Source organism: Equus przewalskii, chromosome 10, assembly GCF_037783145.1.
Source record: "Equus przewalskii isolate Varuska chromosome 10, EquPr2, whole genome shotgun sequence".
NCBI lineage: Eukaryota > Metazoa > Chordata > Mammalia > Perissodactyla > Equidae > Equus > Equus przewalskii.
The window spans coordinates 54,054,296-54,079,950 of NC_091840.1; the positions used below are offsets into that span (position 1 = coordinate 54,054,296).

Below are 25,655 nucleotides of genomic sequence, written 5' to 3' on the forward strand. Positions count from 1 at the left end.
TTATATATATATAAACATACCCAAAATATATATAAATATATATACCCAAGAAGACAAGACAATATGGTACATAAATTGTGCATTTTCAAAAATGTGGGGTGTGTGTATCTATTTATATTTATATTAGTTAAAAAAAAGTTATGCTCTCCTGGCTCTTAAACCAAATTCAGCATCTGCAAAACCACCTTTTCATCTGGGTTAAAAAAATAGTCAGTGAACAGATGTTCCTGAACAAGATTTCTGCCTTCAGCTTTTCGTCATTTCAGAAAGCATAATTTTCCACCCCCTGGCTCCTTGACTAAACACCTTTTAGTTTGTAAAGTTCAAGGACCATGATCACCATATACTTCATAGTCTATTCCATGTCATATAAAATACATTTCAGGATGGCTCCTGCCGTGCAATCCCTAGGAACTTCACTGCTTTGGAATCATCTTCTGCTTCAAATTGTGTGCCCTGCTGCTCCAGGCCATTTTACTATCCCTTCCATGAAGAGCCACTGGTCCCTGGTCCAGATCATGCACTAGCAGGCTCTGTGAACAAACTTTGATTTGCTTCTGATGAAGACCAGAGTCCCAGGTTCCTTACTGTGCTGGCTTCAAGCATTAGACTAATCCCACACTCTCAATTTTTTCCCAACATGCCCTATTTAAGTTATCCAGGAGTTTGCCTATTAACTCTTATAGCTTTTCTCCTCCAATCCAATACATTTTTCCCCTCCTAAATACTGTCTTTTTAACAGCACACCACCTTCTACAACAGTATTTCACCTACAACATTGCCTCATCTTTTATTATTTTACTAAATAAGGAGAGAGTGGTCCAACCACCCTCCCACCCTGTAACTGTGCCCTAAAGTCTATTTCCTAAAACCATCAAAAAGGGTAAAATTGTGCTCCCAAAGACTTACAGCTTTGTAGATGCCAGGCATATTGCCAGCCTCATCCTGTATATCAATTGGCTCCAATCCAGCCAGGTCACCTTCTCCTAAAATAATGTCTGAGACACAGAAGATGTTATACTTTTACCAATTGAAGTTTTATTCCTCTATTAAGTATTTTAAATCTTTCATTTAGAAAACAATTTTTTTGAAGTTCAGATGAATTTCTGAAGCCCTGCCCAGTGAAAACTTAATGCAATCAATCTGCTCCAAAATCATGGAGTTTCAAGCTCATATTTCCCTTTTAAGCTTTTACATAAAAACAAGATTTACATGCACATGTTAAAATAGAGATACAATTATAAGTAATACTTTTCTAATTTTCCTCCCCTTTTTTCTCAACCATTTTGACAGGGAGAATATAGCATATCTTAGTTCTAATTTTCCCTGTCAAATAAATAATTTCTGTCTAGAGGTTAACTGACTGCCAGTCTAGGCAGAGCTACAGGGGTTCCTTAGAACCTTCCTTAGTTTTTCAATTTTATGGGGTTGTGCAATCACTCCATTCTTGGATAACACAGTAGAGGCTAGGAAACTGTACATCAGGCTATCTTGCCATCAGCTCACCCCTCTCTAGTTATCTACAAGTCCTGTTAGGTTGGAGATAAGGGTACAGTGAGTGAATTCCACTGATTCAACTCTCCCCCAAAAACATCTTCCTCAATGACCTAATGATCTCACACCATAGGTTATCTGGTTTCCCCCCACACTTCTTTAGTTCACTGTTTTATCCCTTGGATTCCTGACACCATTTCCAAAATCAAAACATGATGGTAATTCATCTCATAAATCCCACTTCTGACACCAACCAAATGTTTCTGAACCCATCATTATGCCAATTGCATTTCAGGTGGGTTACAGATTGATAGGAAGAAATCCTACACATGAAGTTGAAAAGTTAAATTCCCAGCTTAATTAGCAAAGATACATAATTGTATAAGAAGCAGAATCGCTACCGAGATCAGAGCAAATAAAGCATATCTTTGAGTCACTTCTCTTTGCTGCCAGTGTCCTTAATGGGGGGCCATGCAGCTGCCAGTGAAGCTATGCATGAAATGTTGGCCCTTGCTGTATCTGAAAAGTTCAATTCTTGCTTTCTCCTTATTGCCTGTGTAATAATTCCTGGAGAATGTACACTGGCCATTAAACCCAGGTATTTTTAAAATTCTTACAAAATTTGTTCTCTCTTGGTCCTTAAACCAAAATCAGCATCATCAAGGCCCCATCCTACTCTAGAGGGAGAAAATAGAATCATTCCGTGGCTTTCTGGTACTGGACACCTGTCTCCAGCTTTCCAGCATTCCAGAAAGCCCATTTTACTGCAGTCCCAGCTAAGAAGTCTGTGCCAGGTGTGGCGTCTCTTTCTCATCTAACTCTGCCAGATTTCATACTTCATTTTACTTTAAAATGTTCCTTTTGCTTTCTTTTTGGGATTTTCCTTTTGCTTCTCCCTTGCCCAGACCAGACCATTTTCCATCTGTTCATATATTTAAAACCTTATTAAACTCCCATGTTCCAGTTAGTAGGTGCTGTGCTCCAAAATGAGTATCACATAGCCTCTATGTAGTCTACTGGAATAGTTTATTGGGTCCCCTCTCTTGTAAAGTCATATGCCCCTCCAACTCTGCACCAGAGTATCCTTTATATATTTAGACCAAATCTCTTCTTGGTATATAGAACATTAAAAGATAACCTCATCTTCCAGTTGTTTTAGGCTTAGATCCAGGATTGACATGTGAGTGATCTGCACATATCACATGAGAATGTGGAGTCCAGAAATATTTGTAACCAGCCTGGATTGTTCTTCTCCCGTGAGCATCTGGAACTGGATTTCCTGATGGGACATCTATGCTTTACATATGCTGAGTTCTGGCTCAGTTTCCCTGAAAGGAAAAATGACAAAGTGTGGGGCAAAAGAGAACCTGTCATGCATGCACTAGATCTAAGCATACTTCGTGGTCTCAGTGGATCTGTTTGCTAGATGTGTTCTCAAACCACAGACAGTGGAAATTTAAACCAGCACCTCATTGGTTTTCCAACTGCCAAAAAGAAATGCCAAAAGGGTAATTCAAAAAGATGCTTAAGTAATCAGCCTTTTCTTTTCTTCATGTGGTACTAAATTCTCACACAAGTTGTTTGAGACTATGTCTCTTTACATTCTCCTACATTGCTAAGCTCTGCCTCACCACCTATTGCCAAGAGATAATCAATTGCCACCAATTTTACCCCTTAACCATTTCCAAATTCTTTATTATGGCTACCACTGATCTTTTCATCTTTTGCTTCAAAAAATGTAGATACTTCTTAACTCATCGCCCTACCTCCCAGGCAACTGCCCCTCTAATCCATTCTCCTCACTGCTTCCAAAAGAGTCTATCGAAACTATAATTTCTTCATTAGTTCTAACTGAGTGCAGGATAAAATCCTTTTGTACAGAAAAAAAGTGTCTTTGGCCTGCTTCCTTCCCTTTTTGCTAACCTCACTCCCCTCACTGTGATCTAGTAATTCCTAACTCCTTGAGATAACATGCTGTGCTGTTTCCTGACATCCTTACTTACTCATGGTTTCTTTTAAACCTCATGCTCTTCTCCTTCTTTGTCTAGATTAACTTTTACCCACATTAAAAGACTTATTTTGGGTGTTATGTCTCTAGGAAATCTTTATTGATCTACTGTCACCCCAAGGAATGAGAAACATCCCTTCATGTTTCTATAGCACTCAGTGGTTGCACACACCACCATTGTATTGAAACAACATCGTAAACTTAAGAAAGGCAGAGACTAAGTTGTCTGTTGTTGGTTAACTTTTTGTTATTAAGTAATCCAGAGGTGCAAAAAATAAGGGTTAAATACCTACCACCCAACTTATAAAACAAAACAATACTGATATAATTATAACCCTCTGGTAGAGACTGTGTTGTTTTCATCATTTATACTGTCAGCACTTAATGCATCTCCTGGCCCATAATTAGCATTCAGGAGGTATTCATTGAACTAACGGGCGTAATATCATGAGAATGATGTGCTATGTTGCATGTTAGGTATTGCTATTGGACATGAACTTTGAGGTTTCCTGCCGTGTGGAGAGAGGGGCAGGGGTACTGAGAAAGTCACCACACTCCCTTGTTTTTTCTCCCTTGAGACCAGGGAAATGTTTTTGAAAAATGTTAGACCTTGATGGGGTCAAAGCCCTTCAGCCCGTGTGAAGCTAGCTGGTTCATGGAAAATCTAACCCTTAGTTTTGCCCTTTTTATCACCAAACTCCAACTAACCAAACCATCTAAAACCATCAGGATCTCCTCCCCCAAAAGCAGCTGTAGCCTCTGAGAATCCCAGACTAACAGAGAAGATGATGACTAGTCTGAGGTACAAAATATTAGGACATGTTAATGGCCACATGAAGCCTGCAAGTGCTTGGAGGCAGAAATGGGGTTTCCCAGCTTTAGGCCTCAGGAAGAAACTTCAAATATTGAAGTAGCCTCTGCCTCTGTTCACATCACAAAATCCCCTCGGCAGTTCAGTCTCCTGCTTCCAGTGTGACTACCTGCATCACGCAGTAAGTGACAGGAAGATCATCATGAGAAATTGGGAGAACAAATCTGAAAATGCAAACTTTGCTCCCACTTCATTTGCTCCGCAAATGTTCCATCTGATGATCTTCCTCTGCTGAGTTCTTGGGACCTTGTGACAAACACCACCATCATAAGAATATGGAAAAAGTCTCTAAAATGTTCTGGAGACTTTCAACATCTTGGCGCTAAGGGTATCACGTAAACCACGGTCAGCAAACTTTTTCTATAAAGGGTCAGAAACTAAATATCTTCAACTTTGCAGACCATAGAGTTTCTGTCACGACTACTCAGCTCTGTCATTGTAGGGTGAAAATAGCCAGACGATGCCTAAATGAATGAATGTGACCGTGGCCAATAAAAATTTATGTATGGACAATAATATTTCAACTTCATAATTTTCACGTGTCATTAAATATTATTATTTTAACTTTTTTCAACCATTAAAAGTTGTGAAAACCATGCTTAGCTTGCAGGCTACACAAAAAGAGGCAGCCAGATTTAGCCTGTCGACCAGTTCGCCTCCTCAATATCCAGCTTTTCTACGCAGAACACTGAAAGGACATAAATCCTACATATCTCAAACAAGAAAAAGGTGACTTTATTATTACAGATAATGAAACCAAAGGAAATCAAAGTTCTCACTTCGGGGCTCTAAGATATTACTAGATTAGGAAGTGCTGATTATCAGAGAGGCGAAGGAGAAAGGAACACAGACCACTAGAGGCAGTCAACCCCTTAAGCTGGACGAGTATGGCTCATACCAATTCTATTGGAGTGTTTCTCTTTTTAAGATTGCCCTGAACTCCTTAACTCCCAACACATGCTAAATACCATTTCATTGTCCTAGCAGTCTTCTCTGATCCCTATTTTTTATCGAATGAAGCTGAAATGGGTTATTCCATTAATAAGACCTTGCTTTTGCCAAGTTATAGCACAGGATATTTTATATGCATGCTATGAAGTATCTTAATGAATGGAAATTAAATCAAGTTTGCCCAATTAAAGGAAAAAAGTAAATGATCATTTTCATGATAATCTCTTTTTTTGTTTTGACCTTTTAAATGAGTAACTCTAATTAGTATAAAACTCTTCATAAACTCTTGGCTGGATTAGTGTTGTCAAACTATGAAGGCCAGAATTTGTTGGAAATTTGGCATGGTTTCCTCCAGATACAGTAGTTCTAGGAAGTGTGGCGATTTCAGTAACAAATAGAATCATAATTCCCATCACTGTGATTAGTTACAGACCATTTGCCAAACCACCCATCTGTGAGGACCTCACCCAAGTCCGCAAAAAAGTAGCATGGGTAGGGGGGGCCCATGGCTTCTTCCATCTTGAACATTTCTATGACATGTTGGTTACGGAGGAAGGAAGAAGCATGTGGGTGCAGAGAACTTTGCTGGGGAGCTTGTATGTGATTCCAGGTCCACACAGCTTCAATAGCTACCTCAAGCCTTGTTCTGGAAATATGAGGGAGCTTTTCTGATACCCATAGAATATCCTGGGGTGAACCACATTCACTTTACATCATATCCAATGTTTTCAAGATTTTAACTCTACCCATGCTTCCTTCATGCTTACCTCCCTCAATCTCATCTCTCTCATTGAGAAAACTTGTGTCGTTAGTATTAGCCTCACAACTACATTTCTACCTCCCAGTCTGTCTCCATTTCTTTAAGTCAGCTCCTTTCCTCTCGCATTACCATCCCTCCTTTACAAGGCCAACTCTTCCAGCCAAGCTAGAAGCCCACTCCCTGGTTCCTAATTCAGTATTTTTGCTCTTGTCCATCTCTTCTTTCCCTTTCTGATTCTCCCTCACAGTTTTCACATTCTCACCACCTACATTACTTCTTCCCCTTTATATTTTTCTATATTTCTTTCCAAAATATTTTGGATATGCAGAAAGCAATAAAAGAAACACCCATGCAATTATGAACAATGTTGCCAAATAGAAATTTCTGGTGTGCATGTGCAAGAGTTTCTTTACAATTTTTAACATAGATTACTAAACTGTCTGGTATGTGCATTTCAACTTTATTAAAAAGTGCCAAGTTGCTCTCCAGAGTACTTGTACAAATTCACTCTCTATGTGATTACCTGTTTCCTCATAATCTCACCAACACTTGGTTTATCTGACATATTAACTTTCTTTTTTGAGGAATATTAGCCCTGAGCTAACATCCACCACCAATCCTCCTCTTTTTTTTTTTTTTTTTTTTGCTGAGGAAGATCAGCCCTGAGCTAAAATCTATGCCCATCTTCCTCCACTTTATATGTGGGATGCCTCCCACAGCATGGCTTGATAAGCAGTGCATAGGTCTGTGCCCAGGATCCAAACTGGTGAACCCCAGGCTGCTGAAGTGGGGCTCATGAACTTAACCACTACACCACCAGGCCAGCCCCTGACATATTGACTTTTGCCAATGAGCATGAAATGGAATCTCATTGTTTCCCTTTCCCTTATTACTTGTGACATTGGAGCATCTTTTCAAAAGTGTATGAGCTATTCATCTTCTGTTAGTTGCCTATTTTTTTAATTTTATTTTTTTATTGCAGTAACATTAGTTTATAACATTATATAAATTTCAGGTATGCATCATTGTATTTTGATTTCTGTGTAGATTACATCATGTTTACCAGCCAAAGACCAATTACAATCCATCACCACACACATGTGCCTATTCACTCCTTTTGTCCTCCTCCCTCCCCTCTTCCCCTCTGGTAAACCACCGATTCAATCTCTGTCTCTATGTGATTGTTTGTTGTTGTCTTAATCTTCTGCTTATGAGTGAGATCATACAGTATTTGACTTTCTCCCTCTGACTTATTTTGCTTGGCATAGTACCCTCAACGTCCATCCGTGTTGTCACAAACGGCCGGATTTCATTGTTTCTTATGGCTGAGAAGTATTCCATTATGCATATATACCACATCTTCTTTATCCATTCGTCCCTTGCTGGGCACCTAGGTTGCTTCCAAGTCTCACCTATTGTGAATAATGCTGCAATGAACATAGGGGTACATGTATCTTCATGCATTCGTGTTCTCATGTTCTTTGGATAAATACCCAGCAGTGGAATAGCTGGGTCATATGGTAGCTCTACTCTAAATTTTTGAGGAAACTCCATACTGTTTTCCATAGTGGCTGCACCAGTTTGCACTCCCACCAGCAGTGTATGAGAGTTCCCTTCTCTCCACATCCTCTCCAACACTTGTTATTTCCTGTTTTGTTAATCATACCCATTCTGATGGGCATGAGGAGATATCTCATTGTAGTTTTGATTTGCAGTTCCCTGATAATTAGTAATACTAAACATCTTTTCATGTGCCTGTTGGCCATCTGTGTATCTTTTTGGAGAAATGTCTGTTCAGATCTTTTGCCCATTTTTTAATTGGGTTGTTAGTTTTTTTGTTGTTGAGATGTATGAGTTCTTTATATATTTTGGATATTAACCACTTATCAGATACATGGTTTGCAAATATATTTTCTCATGGTTACGTTGTCTTTTCATCTTATTGGTGGTTTCCTTTGCTGTACAGAGGCTTTTTAGTTTGATGTAGTCCCATTTGTTTATTTTTTCTGTTGTTTGCCTTGCCCAGTCAGACGTGGTACTTGAAAATATGCCACTAAGACTGATGTCAAAGAGTATACTGCTATGTTTTCTTATGGAAGTTTCATGGTTTCAGATGTTACATTCAAGTCTTTAATCCATTTTGAGTTAATTTTTGTGTATAGTGTAAGATAATGGTCTACTTTCATTCTTTTGCATGTGGCTGTCCAATTTTCCCAAAACTATTTATTGAAGAGACTTTCCTTTCTCCATTGTATGCTCTTGGCTCCCTTGTCGAAAATTAGTTGTCCATAGATGTGTGGGTTTACTTCTGGGCTCTCGATTCTGTTCCATTGATCTGTGTGTCTGTTTTTGTGCCAGTACCATGCTGTTTTGGTTACTATGGCTTTGTAGTATATTTTGAAATCAGGGAGTGTGATACCTCCAGCTTTGTTCTTTTTTCTCAGCATTCCTTTGGCTATTTGGGGCCCTCTGTTGTTCCACATAAAGTTTAGGATTCTTTGTTCTATTTCTGTGAAAAATGTCACTGTAACTTTGATAGGGATTTCATCGAATCTGTAGATTGCTTTAGGAACTATGGACATTTTAATGATGTTAATTATTCGAATCCAACAGCATGGAATATCTTTCCATTTCTTCATGTCTTCAATTTCTTTTGACAATGTCTTACAGATTTCAACATACAGATCTTTCGCCTCTTTGGTTAAGTTTATTCCTAGATATTTTATTCTTTTTGTTGCAATTGTAAATGGGATTGTATTCTTAATTTCTCTTTCTGCTACTTCGTAGTTAGTGCATAGAAAGACAACTGATATTTGTATGTTGATTTTATATCCTGCAACTTTATGGTATTCATTTATTATGTCTAAAAGTTTTTTGGTGGATTCTTTGGGGTTTTATATGTATCAAATCATGTCATCTGAGAACAGTGACAGTTTCACTTCTTCTTTTCCAGTTTGGATCCCTTTTATTTCTTTTTCTTGCATGATTGCTCACCTAGGACTTCTGATACTATGTTAAATAAGAGTGGTGACAGTGGGCATCCTTGTCTGGTTCCTGTTCTTAGAGGGGTAGCTTTCAGTTTTTCTCCATTGAGAATGATATTGTTGTGTGTTTGTCATGTATGGTCTTTATTATGTTGAGGTATTTTCATTCTATACCCGTTTTTTTCAGAGTGTTTATCAGATATGAATGCTGTATCTTGTCAAATGTTTTCTCTGCATCTATTGAGACAATGATGTGATTTTTATTCTTCATTTTGTTAACATAGTATATCATGTTGATCCATTTGTGGGTGTTGAACCATCCCTGCATCCCTGGAATAAATCCCGCTTGGTCATGGCGTATGATCTTTTTAATGTATTGTTTTATTCGATTTGCTAATATTTTGTTGAGGACTTTTGCATCGATCTTCATCAGTAATATTGGCCTATATTTTCTTTTCTTGTGTTGTCCTTGTCTGGTATTGGTGTCAGGGTAACGTTAACTTCATAGAATGAGTTAGGAAGCCTCCCTTCCTCTTCAATTTTTTGGAAGAGTTTGAGAAGGATAGGTATTAAGTCTTCTTTGAATGTTTGGTAGAATTCACCAGGGAAGCCATCTGGTCCTGGACTTTTATTTTTGGGGAAGTTTTTGATTGCCGTTTCAATCTCCTTACTGGTAATTGATCTATTCAAATTCTCTATTTCGTCTTCTTTTTGTTTTTTGTTTTAGAGATTGGCCCCAAGCTACATCTGTTGCCAATCTTTTGTTTCTTTCTTTCTTTTTCTCCCCAAAGCCCCCCAGTACACAGTTGTACATTCCAGTTGCAGGTCCTTCCAGCTCTGCCATGTGGGATGCCACCTTAGCATAGCTTGATGAGTGGTGCTAGGTACGCGTCCAGGATCTGAACTAGCGATCCCTTGGCCACCAAAGTGGAGTGTGCAAACCCAACCACTCGGCCATGGGCCAGCCCCTCTGTTTCTTCTCAATTCAGTTTTGGAAGGTTGTATGATTCTAAGAATTTATCTATTTCTTCTAGATTATCCGATTTGTTGGTGTATAGCTTTTCATAGTATTCTCTTATAATGTTTCTGAGGTGTTCATTGCAATTTTTCTTCTTTCATTTCTGATTTTATTTATTTAAGACTTCTCTCTTTTTTCTTGTTGAGTCTAGCTACAGATTTGTCAATTTTGTTTATCTTTTCAAAGAATGAGTTCTTCATTTCATTCATTTTGTCCTATTGTTTCTTTATTCTCCATTTCATTTATTTCTGCTCTGATTTTTATTATTTCCTTCCTTCTACTGATTGTGGACTTCGTTTGTTCTTCTTTTTCCAGTTCCTTTAGGTGCACTGTTAGATTGTTTATTCGGGATTTTTCTTGTTTGTTGAGGTAGGCCTGTATTGCTATGAACTTCCCTCTTAGAACTGCTTTTGCTGTGTCTCATACATTTTGGCATGTCATGTTTTCATTTTCATTTGTCTCCAGGTATTTTTTTAATTTCTGCTTTCATTTCTTCATTGACCCAATTGTTGTTCCATAGCATTTTGTTTAATCTCCACATATTTGTGGCATTTTTTATTTTCTTCCTGTAATTGATTTCTAGTTTCATACCATTGTGGTCAGAAAAGATGCTTGGTATTATTTCAATCTTCTTAAATTTATTGAGACTTGTTTTGTGGCCTAATATGTGATCTATCCTAGAGAATGTTCCATGTACATTTGAAAGGAATGTGTATTCTGTGGTTTTTGTATGGAATGTTCTGTGTATATCCGCTGATCCATTCTTCTGTATCATCTACTCTGCTATTGAGTCCCTCTAGTGATTTTTTTCATTTCCAGTATTGTGTTCTTCATTTCTGATTGGTTCTTTTTTATATTTTCCAATTCTTTGTTGAGGTTCTCACTGAGTTCATCCATTCTTCTCCCAAGATCAGTGAGCATCCTTATGACTCTTAGTTTGTACTGTTTGTCAGGTAGATTGTTTATCTCTGTTTTGTTTAGTTCTTTTTCTGGGGTTTTGTCCTGTTCTTTTACTTGGAATATATTCCTTTGTCTCCTCATTTTGCCTCTTTCTCTGTGCTTACATCTGTGTATTAGGTAGGTAGGCTACATCTCTCAATCTTAGAGAGGTGGCTTTATGTAAGAGATGCCTTATGAGGCCCAGCAGTGTGCTTCCATCTCATCACCAGTTCCAAGTGTTCCAGGAGTGTCCCCTGTCTGGGCTATGTGTCCTTCTATTGTGGTAGGGTTTCTCTTGCTGCAGGTGCCCAGGAAGGCTGGGCTGTCCCCCTGGCTGGCTGGTTGTAATGTTCAGGTGCGTGTGGATGCTATGGATCCTTCAGTCACTTTATTGGGCATGGGGAACCCCAGCAGAGTTGGCTGCAAGTCTAATAGCACATTCCTGTTGCAGTTTTTCTGTTGAGTAGGCTCCCAGCGTGACTGGTTGCTAGGCTCAGGGGCTTATAATTGCTTTAGGTCTCTGGCCTGCAAGGTTCTTGTCAGCTCTCTCAGGATTGCAACTGAGTGGGGCTGGCCCTAGGCATGGGAGCACCCAACTGTTTCAGGCTTTGGAAGGTGGGGCCAATCCCTCTGTAACTGTTTGAGAAGCACAAGTCTGCTGCAGCTGTCAGACCCCACCACCCACAGAGCCACACACCCTGTCAACACAGTCCTGCCCCGTGTGTATGCCCTGACCTACTGAAGTGGACCCACTTGCCCTACTGCAGAGGTCCCACACACTCCACCAATGCCCCACACACTCCACCTGCCCCTCACACATGCCCTGCCCCGCAGAGGTGGACCTACTCATCCAGCTGCAGAGGTTCCACTCACCCCACCTATGCGGGCACACAAGTTACCCAAGGGCTTGCTGTTGGGTGGGACCAGTCCCTAGGGCAGACTGCCTGTCCTGGCTGAACTGGATTAAATCCATGCTCTAGTGAGTGGGGGAACTAACAGGCCAGGGGAAGAATTTCAATGGCATCTGCCAACATCTGTGTCAGCACATCTGTACTAGGTCACAATAATGGCTGCCACCAATGTCTCAGTCCCTAGGGAGGTCTCACCTCTCACCCAGATGCACCCAGAGCCTATCAAGTGAGTCTCCTTTCACCAAAGGACTGTGCATCTTTCTTTCTGATAATTTTAGGTTGCTTTCCAAAATAGGTAAATTAGTGTGTGGGCCCTTTAAGAGCAGGCTCCTTTTCCCCTTATGTCTGATATCTTTTCTGGGGGTATTCCCCATTGTAGTTAGTAGCCAGTGAAGCCTGATATTATGACACTCGTTTCAGTTGTGCTGAGTCTCAAAGCTGCTTATAGTGGTAATGCTCTCCTGCTCAGATCCCCCGCTCTTCCAGGGAAGGCTGTGTACCTCAAGATTTCTCCTGGCCAGCCATGAAATGCTGTGGCTCAAAGGTGGCTCTTTTCTCTCCAGAAAAGAGTTTCTGCTGCGTCTACCTCAGTCAGCACTGTCCCTCGTTGCAGGGGTTCTTTTTATCCAGTTTTCAGTTCTCTCTCAGGGGTCATTGTTCCAAGAACAGTTGTAAATTTGTTGTGACTGTGGGAAGAGGTGAGTTCAGAGTCCACCTATGCTGCCATCTTGACACTGTCTTGGTTGCCTATTTATATAGTTTGCCCTTTGCTCTTGGGTTCTTTGTCATTTTCGTATGGATTTGTAAGAGTTCTTTGTATATTCTTGATACTAACTCTTTTTTCATTACGTGGGTTGTAAATATATTTTTGAAGTCTCCACCTGACTTTTGTCATGCTGATTTAGTTTAAATGTTGTAAAATGTGGCAGTCTTTTTCTAATGCTTTGTGCTGTTTATACTCTGTTTCAGAAATTTTGTCCTAACACCATAAAAATAATCTCCTGTATTTTATTTTATTCTATTTATTTATTTATTGGTCAAGAAGACTGGCCCTGAGCTAATATCTGTTGCTGATCTTCCTCTTTTTGCTTGAGGAAGATTGTCCCTGAGCTAACATCTGTGCCAATCTTCCCCTATTTTGTATGTGGGATACCACCACCCCATGGCCCAACCAGCGGTGTGTAGGTCCGTGCCAAGGATCCAAACCCGTGAACCCTGGGCCACCAAAGCAGAGCATGTGAACTTACCCATTACACCCCTGGGCCAGCCCCCGTATTTTATTTTCAAATTATTAATGTTTGCTTTTCATATTTGTGTCTTTAAGCTACCTGGAATGTATTTTTGTATAGTTTTCTAATTTTATTTTTTAATATTAATATTGATTATCCTAACATCACTTACTGATTAGTCTATCCCTTGTCTGCACACTGATTTTTTATATCAATTGCCTGTTTATATTGGATCTGTTTCTAGGTGTTTCACTCACTGTTCTATTTGTTTATGGTACCAATTTCACATTGTTTTAACTAACATAGCTTTACAAGAAGACTTGATTTCTGGTAGGGCAAATCCCTCCTTCTGGTTCTTCTTCACAAATATCATGGCCAATCTTTACCCTTTGCTCTTCCATATAAATTTTGAATATGCTTATCAAGATCAAAAGAGAAGTTCCTTTGATTTTTTTATTGGAATTCCATTTTTGTGATACTAGTAATACTGTCATCCACCCATGAACACAATATTTCTCTCCATTAATTTAGGGTTTTATTTATGCCCTTCAATAATATGTTATAGCTTTTACATCAAGATCTTTCACATCTTTTTATACATTTATTACTACCTGCCCTATAGTTTTTGTTGGTATTCTAAATAACTTTTAAAATAACGGGGTTTTTTGCTAACATACAGAAATGCCATTTTATTTCCCATATTGATTTTGTATCCGGCAAGCTTGTTGTTGAACAAGCTTATGAGTTCTGATTGTTTATGTATATATTCTCCTAGGTTTTCTATGTAGAAAATTAGATTTTGAACAGTAGCTTTATTCTTTCCTTAAATATCCTTCTACGCTTTATTTCTTTTCCTGGACTTTTTGCATAGTCTAGCACCTCCACATAATGTTGAATAGAAAATGTGAATAGCAGTCATGCTTGTCTTCTACCTGATTTGAAAGAGAGTCTTTTAGTATTTCACCGTTAGCTATGATGTTTGCTTTGGTTTTGCAATAGATATCTATTACACTTAAGAGATATCTCATTTATTCCTAGTTTGCTAACAAACTAAATTTTTAGAAATTTTATGCATGTATTTTGATAGTCATGTTTTACTTCTTTAGTCTATTAATGTAGTGAGCTATTTTAATAGATTTTTCTAATATTTAACCATCCTTGCGTTCCCAGGATAAATTCTACTTGGTTATCACATATTTATTTTTATACATTTAGTTAAGGCTTTTTAAAAATTGTATTCATCATATATTGCCTCATTAATACTGTAGTTTATCTAACTTTCAGGATTTTGCCAAACTGGTAGAAAATAATAATTAGGCATTGTTTTAAAGTACGTTTCTATCATTGTGAGTGAGGCTGAGTGTCTGTTCATATGTTTGCCAATGTGATTTGTACAAAGAAAAAGGTAAGCATAGTTTCAACGTACATTTCTGTTATTACGGGTGAGGCAAAGCATTTGTTCATATGTTTGAGACATTTTTATTTTCTGTACTGTGAACACTCTTTTCTTATCCTTCACCACATCTTTCTATTGAATTATGGAACTTTTCCTTTATTTGTAGAGAGTTTCTTTACATATTAAGGAGATTAGCTATTTAACTCTAATCTGAGTTAAACATATATATTTTTCTCCCTCCCCTCCTTTTTTTTGGTGAGGACATTTCAGTTCTACTCTTTTAGCAAATTTCATTGTACAATACAGTGTTATCAGCTATAATCACTATCTTATACATTAGATCTCAGACCTTATTCATCTTATAGTTGACAATCTGAACCCTTTTACCAACCTCTCTCTATTTTTCCCACCCCTCAGCTCTCTGTTTCTATGAGTTTGACTTTTTCTTTTAGATTCCACATATAAGTGATACCATGTAGCATTTGTCTTTCTTTGTCTGGCTTATTTCACTTAGCATAATACCCTATAGGTTCATCCATGTTGTTTCAAGTGACAAGATTTCCTTCCTTTTTAAGGGTGAATAATAATCCATTGGAGATATATTTACCATACGTTCTTGATCCACTCATCCATTAAGGGACACTTAGGTTGTTTTCAGACTTTGACTATTATGAATAATGCTGCAATGAACATAGGGGTGCGGATACCTCTTCAAGATGATGGTTTCACTTCTTTGGATATATACCCAGAAGTAGGATTGCTGGATCATATGGCACTTCTATTTTTAATTTCTTGAGGAGCCTCCATGCTGTTTTCCATAGTGGTTGTACCAGTTTATATTCCTACCAACAGTGCACCAAGGGTTCCCTTTTCTCCACATCCTCGCCAACACTTGTTATCTCTTGTCTTTTTGATAATAGCCATCCTAACAGGTGTGAGGTGCTATCTCACTGTGATTTTGACTTGCCTTTCCCTGATGATTAGTGATATTAAGCACCTTTTCATGTACCTATTGGCCACTTGCATATCTTTGGAAAAGTCATGTTTTCTTAAGTGATTCTTTAGCTTTTGTTGTTGTTGTTATACTTTGCCTATGATGCTTTCACCATGCAAAATTTTTTATTTTTATATAAAATGCATATTTTATATAAAATTTGTCAGTTTATATGTATCAAATTTATCTTTCTTTTAAAGCATATCTATTGAGTTATAGTTAGAAAGTCCTTCCCCACTCAGAGATTGTGAAAGTACTTCTCGGGGTCAGCCCTGTGGCTAAGTGATCAAGGTTGCACACTCCACTTTGGTGGCCAGTGTTGACTGATTCAGATCCAGGGTGCAGACCTACACACAGATCATCAAGCCATGCTGTGGTGACATCCCACATAGAAGAACTAGAAGGACTTACAACTAGGTTACACAACTATGTACTGGGTCTTTGGGAAGAAAAAAAAAGAGGAAGATTGGGAGCAGATGTTAGCTCAGGAGGAATCTTCCTCACCAAAAAGCATACCTTGAAAAAAAATTTTTTAAATACAAGAATCAGAATTAGATAACCCTGAAGGCTGTGCTAGACCAGGGTTTAGCAAACTTTAAAAAAGAAGAAAGGACTTCTCTCATTTTTTCTATCATTTTTATGGTTTTATTTTTTTGTAGTTAAATCATTGATCCATTTGTAATTTATCCTAGTGTACAGTGGAATATAAGGATCCAACCATAATTGGTTTTCAGATTTGAGTTTTCTTGATACCATGCATAGAGTAGTTCATCTTTTTCCCATTTATTTAACATGTCATACTTATCACATAATAAAATCTTTACCTGCTCTCTCTCTTTCTTTCTTCTTGAATAGAAAGCGATAGCTCCTTCTTCTTAAATATGAGGACTTACCCATATGTTTCTCATGGACCTTTTTACTCATGGTCTTGTAGCTGTTTTACATATGTTTTATTTTTTCTGCTAAATATTAAACTCCTTAGGAGCACAATTTCTACTAACAGTGGTTAATAAATAAATTCTCTAAGCAAAAGAAGAAAAGACAATTGAAAGCGCTGCGCTACCAACGCTGACCCAGGACAGGAGTGTTCCATACACCCTGTTCCATTCTTTAAAGTATCATTCCCCTGTGCTGGGTTCAGAGTAGTTATGGTGTCTGTCCAGGTTCACCAGCAAGAGTGGTGGAACATGGCCTAAAGAACAAAGGAGCCGTGTCCCAAGGTTGGATAACTTCTCGTGTCCAATTACATCATGCAGAGAGATGCCAAAGCTGCCCATTTGTGCTCCATGTCTTCCCAGGAGAGATCCCAGACCTCTACTCAGATGATGAAGTTGAGAGCATCATAAGCAATGTGAGGAATGAAGTCAAGAGCCAAGGTCTGATTGACAGCAGAGAGAACTGCTGGAAGTTCTTTGTAGATCGAGTCCGCCGACAACTGAAGGTATAGAAGGATTTGCTGCCCAGGGTAGGCAGGACCAGAGGTGGTTCACAAGAGCCCCTGCTGGTGTTTTGGACACAGCTGTCTTTATTGGTTGTCTTGGGAGTGGGTGTTGAGGGTGAAGTGCCCTTCTCAGCCTGAGCACCTTTGCAAGGATGCGCTTCTCATCTGCTTCATGGGCAATGGCTTCCATCTTCCTTCATGCAGTCCCAGCATTTTTAATTTCTTGGCTGGAAAGGCTGGCTAGTATTTACAGATTTTGTACATACATATTTTGTCTCTTTTGATGTGCTTCCCAATTTTCCAGGAAAAAGAGAATCCAAAGCTGTATCTGTCTCTCTTTAACCTTCCTGGTTCTCCTCACCCTTCTGACTTCTCAGGTGACTCTCTGTTTCTCCCCGGTGGGGAACAAGCTGAGGGTCCGTAGCAGGAAGTTCCCAGCCATTGTGAACTGCACGGCCATCGACTGGTTCCATGAGTGGCCTCAGCAGGCACTGGAGTCTGTCAGCCTCCGCTTCCTGCAGAACACGGACAGCATTGAGGTGAGAGGGAAAAGGAGACACTCCGCAAGATCCTCTTCACCTCGGGGTACAGAGAATTCCATGTCCACGATTTTAGGGTTAAAAATCTGGCTTGGATAGAGTTGTCGGAGCACAACTTCTCGTGTGGGGAAGCAATGAGCGGGGGTAGTCAGTCACTTCCAGTCTTCATGACAAGGTATCCTTTATTTCCTGCTCTTTGATTTTAGCCCACAGTCAAGCAGTCCATTAGCAAGTTCATGGCTTTTGTCCACACAAGTGTCAACCAAACCTCCCAGTCTTATCTGAGCAATGAGCAGCGCTACAACTACACAACTCCCAAATCCTTTCTGGAGTTCATCAGGCTCTACCAGAGCTTGTTGCGCAAGAATGGAAGAGAGCTCAAGTCCAAAATGGAGCGACTTGAGAATGGGCTGCTGAAGCTCCATAGCACCTCTGCCCAGGTGAGTAACACCCTTTCACTCTCTCCTGCCTGCGGGGCACTGAGAGGGAGTGGGAGCAGCCCCTTTCCAGAGAACTAGGGGGATCACAATCAAGGTCCGGGGATCACTTATGGTTTTCCAGAGGCCCCGGTGCCATCAGAAACAGTGCCAAAAGTTAGGGCTGAGCTCTCCCAGCAGAAGTGCGCTCTCAGCTTCAGGTCTGGTCTGCTTCCTCTCACTGATGTTGGAAACCCTTGACACTCCTCTTCTCTTTTCCTCTTTACCATCTCCTTTTCCACTACTTTCCTTTCCTTTCCAGTCCGCCTTCCTTCCATCTTCAAAACCAAAAGAGATGAATGGTTGAGAGAAATGGATGCAGGGTTACAGCAATTTTCTTTTGTTTCTTTTGTCTTTCTGTATTATCTGTCAAAGAGCCCTAGAACCTAATTTCTTAAACAAATCCTGTCTCATTTCATGCTTTTGCCCATGTTCCTAAGTGGTTGACCATCAAAAGAAGGCCCCTGTCATCCTGTCCTTGTCATATTTTCTACTTACTCTTCCAAATAGAATGAGTTTATTTCAGTCAACTTACTATTCTTCCCTTGAGAATTGGGGACAACTCTAGCACCTTCTCTACCCTTGCTCATGCCCATCAAACATTGCTAGTCCCTTGATGGCCTCTTTTTGTACCCTGTTTACCAGCAGCACAGCCAGCCTCTCACTAAGGTGGTGAAATTTCATGCATTTGCACAGTTTAACTAAAACTGTCATCAATTTAATTCTTGGACATCACGTGCTCCTGTAGATATCTAACCTTTCATTTACTGTCATTTTCTCAGAACTTTGCCTTTGGAATCGCTCTGTTGAACTTCCTTCCTCTGACTTGTCCTTTCTCCTCACTTCAGTTGCTTGATTCATAGATGTAATCTGTCTAGAGGATTTCAGTTCATTTACTGGGATGCAGTGGGCACTTGCAATCTATACACATAGAGTTTCTTCTGCTCAGGAAATTTTTCTTCTATTATCTGGTTTTGTTCATCTGGTCTGGCTTCTCCTCCAGGAGCAATGATTAGTGGATGGGTTCCTTGTGCCCCATATCTATTATGTTCTCACTCATTGTTTTCATCCCTTTGGCCTTTTTTGCTACGTTCTAGGAGAGCTTTTCAAGTTTATCCTCAGCAGTACTAATCTCCTAGTGCGTAATATTGCTTCTGCTTCTTATGCTTCCAATGAAGACTTTAATTCTGCTATTACATTTTTAATATCCTAATCATCCTTCCTCATCTCATCCTTTTCCCTTTCCAACACATCCTTTCGTATTTTTATTTCAGCCTGTTTTTCTACAACTATGCACAGAAACCATTCTACTGATGATGCCAAACAGCTTTCTCCATGTTTTTTCTAGATGCTATAATGGGTCATTTTCAGAGCTGTGTTCTCCTTCTTAGTCTTCTAGATGTCAGTCCTTTTCTTGTTCTGTATTTATATAAAGACTTTTTTTTTCTTTATTATTTACCTTCAGACATGGTAAGATCTGTTCAAACTCAATGTTTGTCAACAAATGGCATGTAACCATTATTTTGTGATGCTGCTCTCTTTCCATTTGTGTCATGACCAAAATCCCTTCTTAGAGCTACAGTTCAGGGCAGGTTGAGGTGCACAGATCCAAGTCCAGGTCCTAGCAGTTTACCTGGTATACACCTTTGTTGTAGAAAAGTAGCATCTTCTCTCCCAATCACTTTCTAGTTCTCTCAATCTCTGAGTTTCTAGAAAACAGCATAAGATAGAATCCCAGAATGCAGTACTACCAGATTTTTTTTGACATCTTCCACCTCTTCCTCTTCCTGTCTCCCCCCACCTACGGTACCCTGAGAACGTTCTGTACCCCAACCAACCCCTGGTCTATCTCCTACCCACTTATCCTCTGGGAATTGCTGGTCAGTCTGTGTAGAGGACATTTGCTGGGGAGCAAGCAATGGGAAAGGTACTCTGGCACTCCCACAGAGCAGCACCCAGTGTTCTATGTTGTACAGACTCTGGGCCTTTGAGCAGACAATGAAGAAAGCATAGATGTCTATTTTCCTGTTTGAGGTGATCTCTATTTAACAAGGAGAAGCCTGGTTATACCATTAGTAAATCCCGCTCTGTCTGCATGTAGTTAATGGAGAATCCTCTCAAGTCCTAACATCAGTTTCACTTTCTTCTTCTTTATTTTCTGCTTCAGTGAATAAATACTTCTATCTACCCAGTTACCCAGGCTAGAAGCTGGGCCTTATCTTAGACTCCTCCCCTTCCCTCACCTCCCGTATTTAAGCATCAACAAATTCTATAAGTTTTCTAAATATCTGTCATAGGTACCCCTCTTACTGTAATTCTCTTTTCAATGTCTTAGTTTAGATACTTCTCACCTGGATTACTTCAATAAATTGAGCTCTCCAATCTCTCCCCCATCCCAAACCTGCTTCACCTGTCTCACATCACCCATCAGGCCAAAATCCCTGGGGTCATCCTTGGCTCTTCTCATTCCTCTCTTTGTCTCACAACCTACAGCCAGTCCATCAGAAAATCACTATTGGCTCTAACTTCAGATATGCTCAGAATCCCACCACTTTGCACCTCCTACACTGCTACTACTCTACTCTGAGCCACTGACATCTTTTACCTGGATATCCACAATACCATTCTAACTAATTTGTCTGCCTCTACTTTGGCCCCTCTATAGTCTAGCATCAACTGAGCAGACAGAGCGACCAGTTTAAAACATAAATCAGATCATGTCCCTTTTTTGCTCAAAACTCTGAGATAACCCCTATTTCCTGCAGTACAGTGGCTTCCAATTTCCTTCCCAGCCCTGCTCCATTAACTCTCAGACCTCATCTCCTATACCCATCCCTGGGACACTCCTCTCCATCCACGCTGCTTCTTTGCTCTTTCCTCAGACACACCAGGCCTTTGCATTGGCTTTTCTGTCTACCTGGGATGTTCTTCCCTCTTATATCCATGGCTCACTCCCTCATCTCCTTCAATTCTTTGCTCAAATTCACCTTCACAATGAATCCTGCCCTGATGACCCCATTTTAAATTGCAACCCCACACCACTCCTGACCCCCTTGTTCTGCTCTACTTTATCTTTTTCCATAGCACTTACCCTTGTCTAACATATTACATAATTTACTTATGATTATTTCTTGCTGTCTATTTCCATCTGTTGGTTCCAAGCTCTTTAAGGATAGGAATCTTTGTCTCTTTTGTTCGCTGTTGTATCCCCAGTGCCTAAAACAGTGCCTGGACAGAGTGAACACTCACTAAATATTTGTTGAATTAATGAATTAATGAATTAATAGCATTCTATTTAGTCTCCTTGACTGTACTCTGACAAGCTATTAGACCAGCTCTATCCAATAGAAATACGCTGCAAGTCATGCATGCAAATTACATTTTCTAGTAGCTGCATCAAAAAAAGTAAAATGAAGCAAGTGAATTTTATTTATTAATATATTTTAACTGTATATAATTTTATGATATATTCTATTTAACCCAATATATCCAAAATATTATCATTGTGACATTTATTCAATGTAAAATAGTTATTAATGAAACATTTTCCATTTTTTTCCTACCAGGCTTCAAAAACTAGTGTGTATCATTATACCTCCAGCACATCTCAGTGGGAACATGCCACATTCTAAGTGCTCCTTAACCACATGTGACTAGTGGCTACCAAACCAGACAGCACAGCTCTGGCCCAACCTCTGTCCTGCTCTTAGACTGATATTTGCTCAAACCACAAGTCTGAGTATTCTCTTTAATAGGTCTTAATGATTTAGACATTGCAGTTCAGATTCTTTGAACTTTTCTGGAACTTTTTAAATTGTACCCTTGCATATTGCTCCACTCTTTTCTTCCTCTAGTCTACCACAACGTGCCCTGAAGTCCAACAGCACTGAGTCCCCCAAGACTCCACAACTAATTGACATCTCTGTGCCTTCACCTGTGGTCCCACCTTGGCAGCTTTTCATTGTCGAGACCTAAACACTTTGCTACTCCCCTGCCCAGAAGCCTTTCTAAGTCCTGAACAGTTATGTATTCCCTTCTCTGTGGTTCCATCCTTGAATTTCGTTTCTTCTCTTGAGCATATCATGTCATACTGTTATCTGTACTTCAGGGCAGAAACCAGGATTCCTTGGCATGTGGTAGGTATTCTATAAATGGATAGATCGATAGATGATAGATGGGTAGGCAAATAAACAAATGAACTAGTTCTAAAATTACCTACACGCTCAGAGTTGGGGGCAACAATGGGTCTTGGCCATACTGTGTACGTGGTGTATATTCCATACTTATTGATGGTTATAATGATGATTCTTCTTGTTAAAATGGTGTCTGTGGTTCCTAATTCTGATATAAACTCTGCAGCTGGAATTGTCCCTTTGGTAGAAAAGGACTGAAGCACATCATTATAATCTTGGTATAAGGGTGACATATTGAATGATGTTGCATCACTGTCCCACCACCGAGTTATGACAGCTTTTGGTGTACATAATCTGGCAGGAATAGGCTAAATGAATCTCACAGCTCCGTCTCAGGCTCCAAATTTATTTAGCCATCACAGTAGCATTAAAAGTAGTGATGATCATGGTAATAATGACAATAATTAACAATTGTATGGTAATGTAGAGTTTATAAATGTTAGATTTATCATTTCATGCTTAGACTCAGCTGGTCATAAAAGTGCTTTATTTTCCTCTAATTGAATTAAACTTAGCTCTGGATCCGTCTTTTTCACTTAAGAACAGAAAGTTCTTAATCTTATATTTCAGATTGACTCAGTCACTTCAGGATGAAAACTCAGTCTTTGGAGGGCTGTCAGTTCAGAGTGCTAACTCTATCTCTGGGCTGTTTCCCTCCGAAGAATCTTGTCCTCCTTGTCTCTGTGGTGTTGCGTTTCTGGAGCCAACTGATGAAACATCATAGTGTAGTCCTCCAGTTCTCCTTGGCTCTGATGACAGTGACTGGTCCCGCTGGGTCTTTAGGTGGCATCTTCTGTCTTCGCTTCAGCTTCAGCTGAAGACTTTGCACTTTGTATAACGTGTGTTCTCTCTCTTGACACAGTCAGAGCCCCCAGCCCTGACTTGGGTCTCACTTTGTCTCCCCCTGACATCCTCAGAACCGACAGTCACCCTTGCTTCTGTATCTACCACAGATGTATTTATGAGGAAGAGGGGCTGAGGGTTGAAGAAATGTTCATAAACATTTCCCTGCATATAGGATTTAATCCACAAGTCTGTCAATCTGGAAACTTTTAAATCCAATTTATTTTAGGGTTTCAAATAATCTCAGGCCACCAAACTTAAGTGAAGTTGACAGTTAATAATTTCCGATGATTATTCATCAGGACTGTTTTGGTTGCAAGTAAAGAAAACTAACTCATTCACCTAGCAAGAAGGAAAAAACAAGAATGGAAAGAAGGAAAAGACAGGAGGGAATGGAGGGGGAAAAAGAAGGAGGGGAAGGGAGGGAAGAGGAGGGGAGAGGATAGGAAGGGACAGCAGAGGGGAGGGGAAGGGGAGGGGGAAGGCAAAGGGAGGGGAGGGGAAAAGAGGAGAGAAAATTCTGAGATTACATGATATATCTATCAGGACCTTTTTGACGGCAACTAATCAAAATCCAACTAAAGTAGGTTTAGGCAAACAGCAAAACAAAATAAAAGGAAATGAACTGATTCATATGACTGAAAAGTAAGGGATAGAGCTTAATTTGGACAGCGCTGCAGCTAGACACTCCCTAGATATCCTTGTTCAGGCAGGCCACCCCCATGGCCCTGACAACCTCAGACTTGTATTCTGTCTGCTTTGCAACCCCAGCATAAAAAAAGAGTGCCTCTTTTCCAGTATTTTTGGCCAAGTCTCTGCATGAATGCACAATGGCTCTGATTGGCCTCTTCGAGTCATTGGTTTGCCTATAGTTGGACCAATCTCTTTGACTTGGACATTCTCACTGGCCAGGCCAGGATCAAATGCGACCACTGGAGTCAGCCTCACCCAAACTACAAGGACTTGGGAAGGGGGAGTCCTCCAAAGGAAAATCAAACTATGTTACCAGAACAGGAATGAAAACTTGCTGATAGGCAAGCAAACATAACAGATGGCTATAGATGGGAAACGTCTATATCTAAGAGGAAAGCCTGCTTGCAGTCCAAATTCATATCAGAAAGTGTTGGGTGACTCTATGGAATCAGAACTAAGAAGGAGGATATCCCTGGGCCTCCAGCCCTCAGTGGAGGGTTTTTTGCTATTGATTATCCTGGGTTCCCTCTTCTTCTTCTGGAGCTCTAGGGGGAAGTTCCTGGGAGTCTTGTCCTCGCTGTTTAGCATCATGTGCCTGGTCCTTGAAGAAGGAAGTGTCTCCCGCCACCATCCTGTCATCACTTCACTCAGTCAACATCCCCCCACTTATCACACGTGGTCAGTATTCATGGGGCCAGCAAGACTGCGGGACAGGGTCTCTCCAGTGTTTGTGGCACTCTCCCTCTTAATCTTCCTCTCCAGGTGTGGGGAGTGTCTAAATTAAAAGAGATCCAGAATGTGGCCCGAATTCTTTGACTAAGGGAAAAAGAGAAGAGGACAATTTAAAATAACCATATTTCAATTTCCGGTTCTATTGCAGAAGAGCCATAAAATGGACCTGAGTCAGGCCTTCTCTCTAGCTTTGTGGGAGCAGCCTAATTCTGACTGGCGAGACCCTCGTGTTGCTCCATGTCACAGCTTAAGAGCTATAAAGCTCCCATTCACAGTGCTGGTGATTATGTACCTTGGGCCTGAGGTCATAAGCCATATCTGCAATCAATAAAACAAACAACAATAACAACAACAAAGAAAAACCACTTCAATTTTCTCAAATCTCCCAAGATTTAAAAAGGAACAAAAACTTACTGGTGTGTTTGCTGACTGGAGTGATTATGTGGCTCAGTCATTTTGATTTACAATTGCATCTTTGTCCTTGTAGAAATAACTCTCTGCAGCTGAACAACGGGAGATGGAAATGGATTAACCTTCCACCATGGGGATATAAGACGCATTCTAGGGAGCAGGCCTCCATCTGAGGTTATGGCAAAGTCTCCAGTTTCTATGAATACACAAAATTAAAGAGCATTCTTTTTTTTTCCCCCCTTTCCTTTTCTTTCCTTTTGATCTACCATGAAAAGGAAATTATCAGCAACATCTAAGCCTCTGTTTTATTTTTCCCCTTATGCATTTTGCATCATAAAGCATTTGAATCTGTTTGACGTGTTCCAGGAGCTCTGAAGTAATCTTTGGTTGTTGCGTGAAATAGACTGCGGAAAAATGAGGGACAAGAGGTCATTCTGGAATGTAAAGTTTATGGGCCATATTGCAAATGTAAATGGCTTTTTTATTTTCCAGAAATAAATAGATCTGAGTCTTCTCTTTGCGTGTGAAAGGGCCATAAGACTAGACCAGTGATTCTCAAACCCAGGCGGGCATCAGAATCCCCCAGAGGGTCTGTTAAAACACAGATTGCCAGGCCCCACCTCCAGAATTTCTGATTCAGTAGGTCTGGAGTGGGCCTGAGAATGTGCATTTCCAACAAGTACCCTGATGATGCTGATGCTGCAGTCCAGGGACCACACTCTGAGAACCGCCACACGCTACTGAATCGACTATACATAGCAAACCATTCCTC

At 40.0% G+C, this 25,655-nt stretch overlaps 1 protein-coding gene across 12 annotated transcripts in view; it reads left to right on the forward strand.

The window, feature by feature from the left end:
• Positions 1–25,655, forward strand: part of DNAH9 (dynein axonemal heavy chain 9) — a 313,704-nt gene that overhangs the window by 184,658 nt on the left and 103,391 nt on the right. For all 12 annotated transcript variants that reach the window (XR_011523200.1, XR_011523198.1, XR_011523197.1 and 9 more), the window contains 3 exons: positions 16,854–16,996; positions 17,374–17,535; positions 17,742–17,975. Coding sequence is in view for 7 of the 12 variants with exons in the window: in XM_070561099.1 (XP_070417200.1) it covers positions 16,854–16,996; positions 17,374–17,535; positions 17,742–17,975 (539 nt within the window). In the remaining 5 variants the exon portion in view is untranslated. The remainder of the gene's footprint in view (positions 1–16,853; positions 16,997–17,373; positions 17,536–17,741; positions 17,976–25,655) is intronic.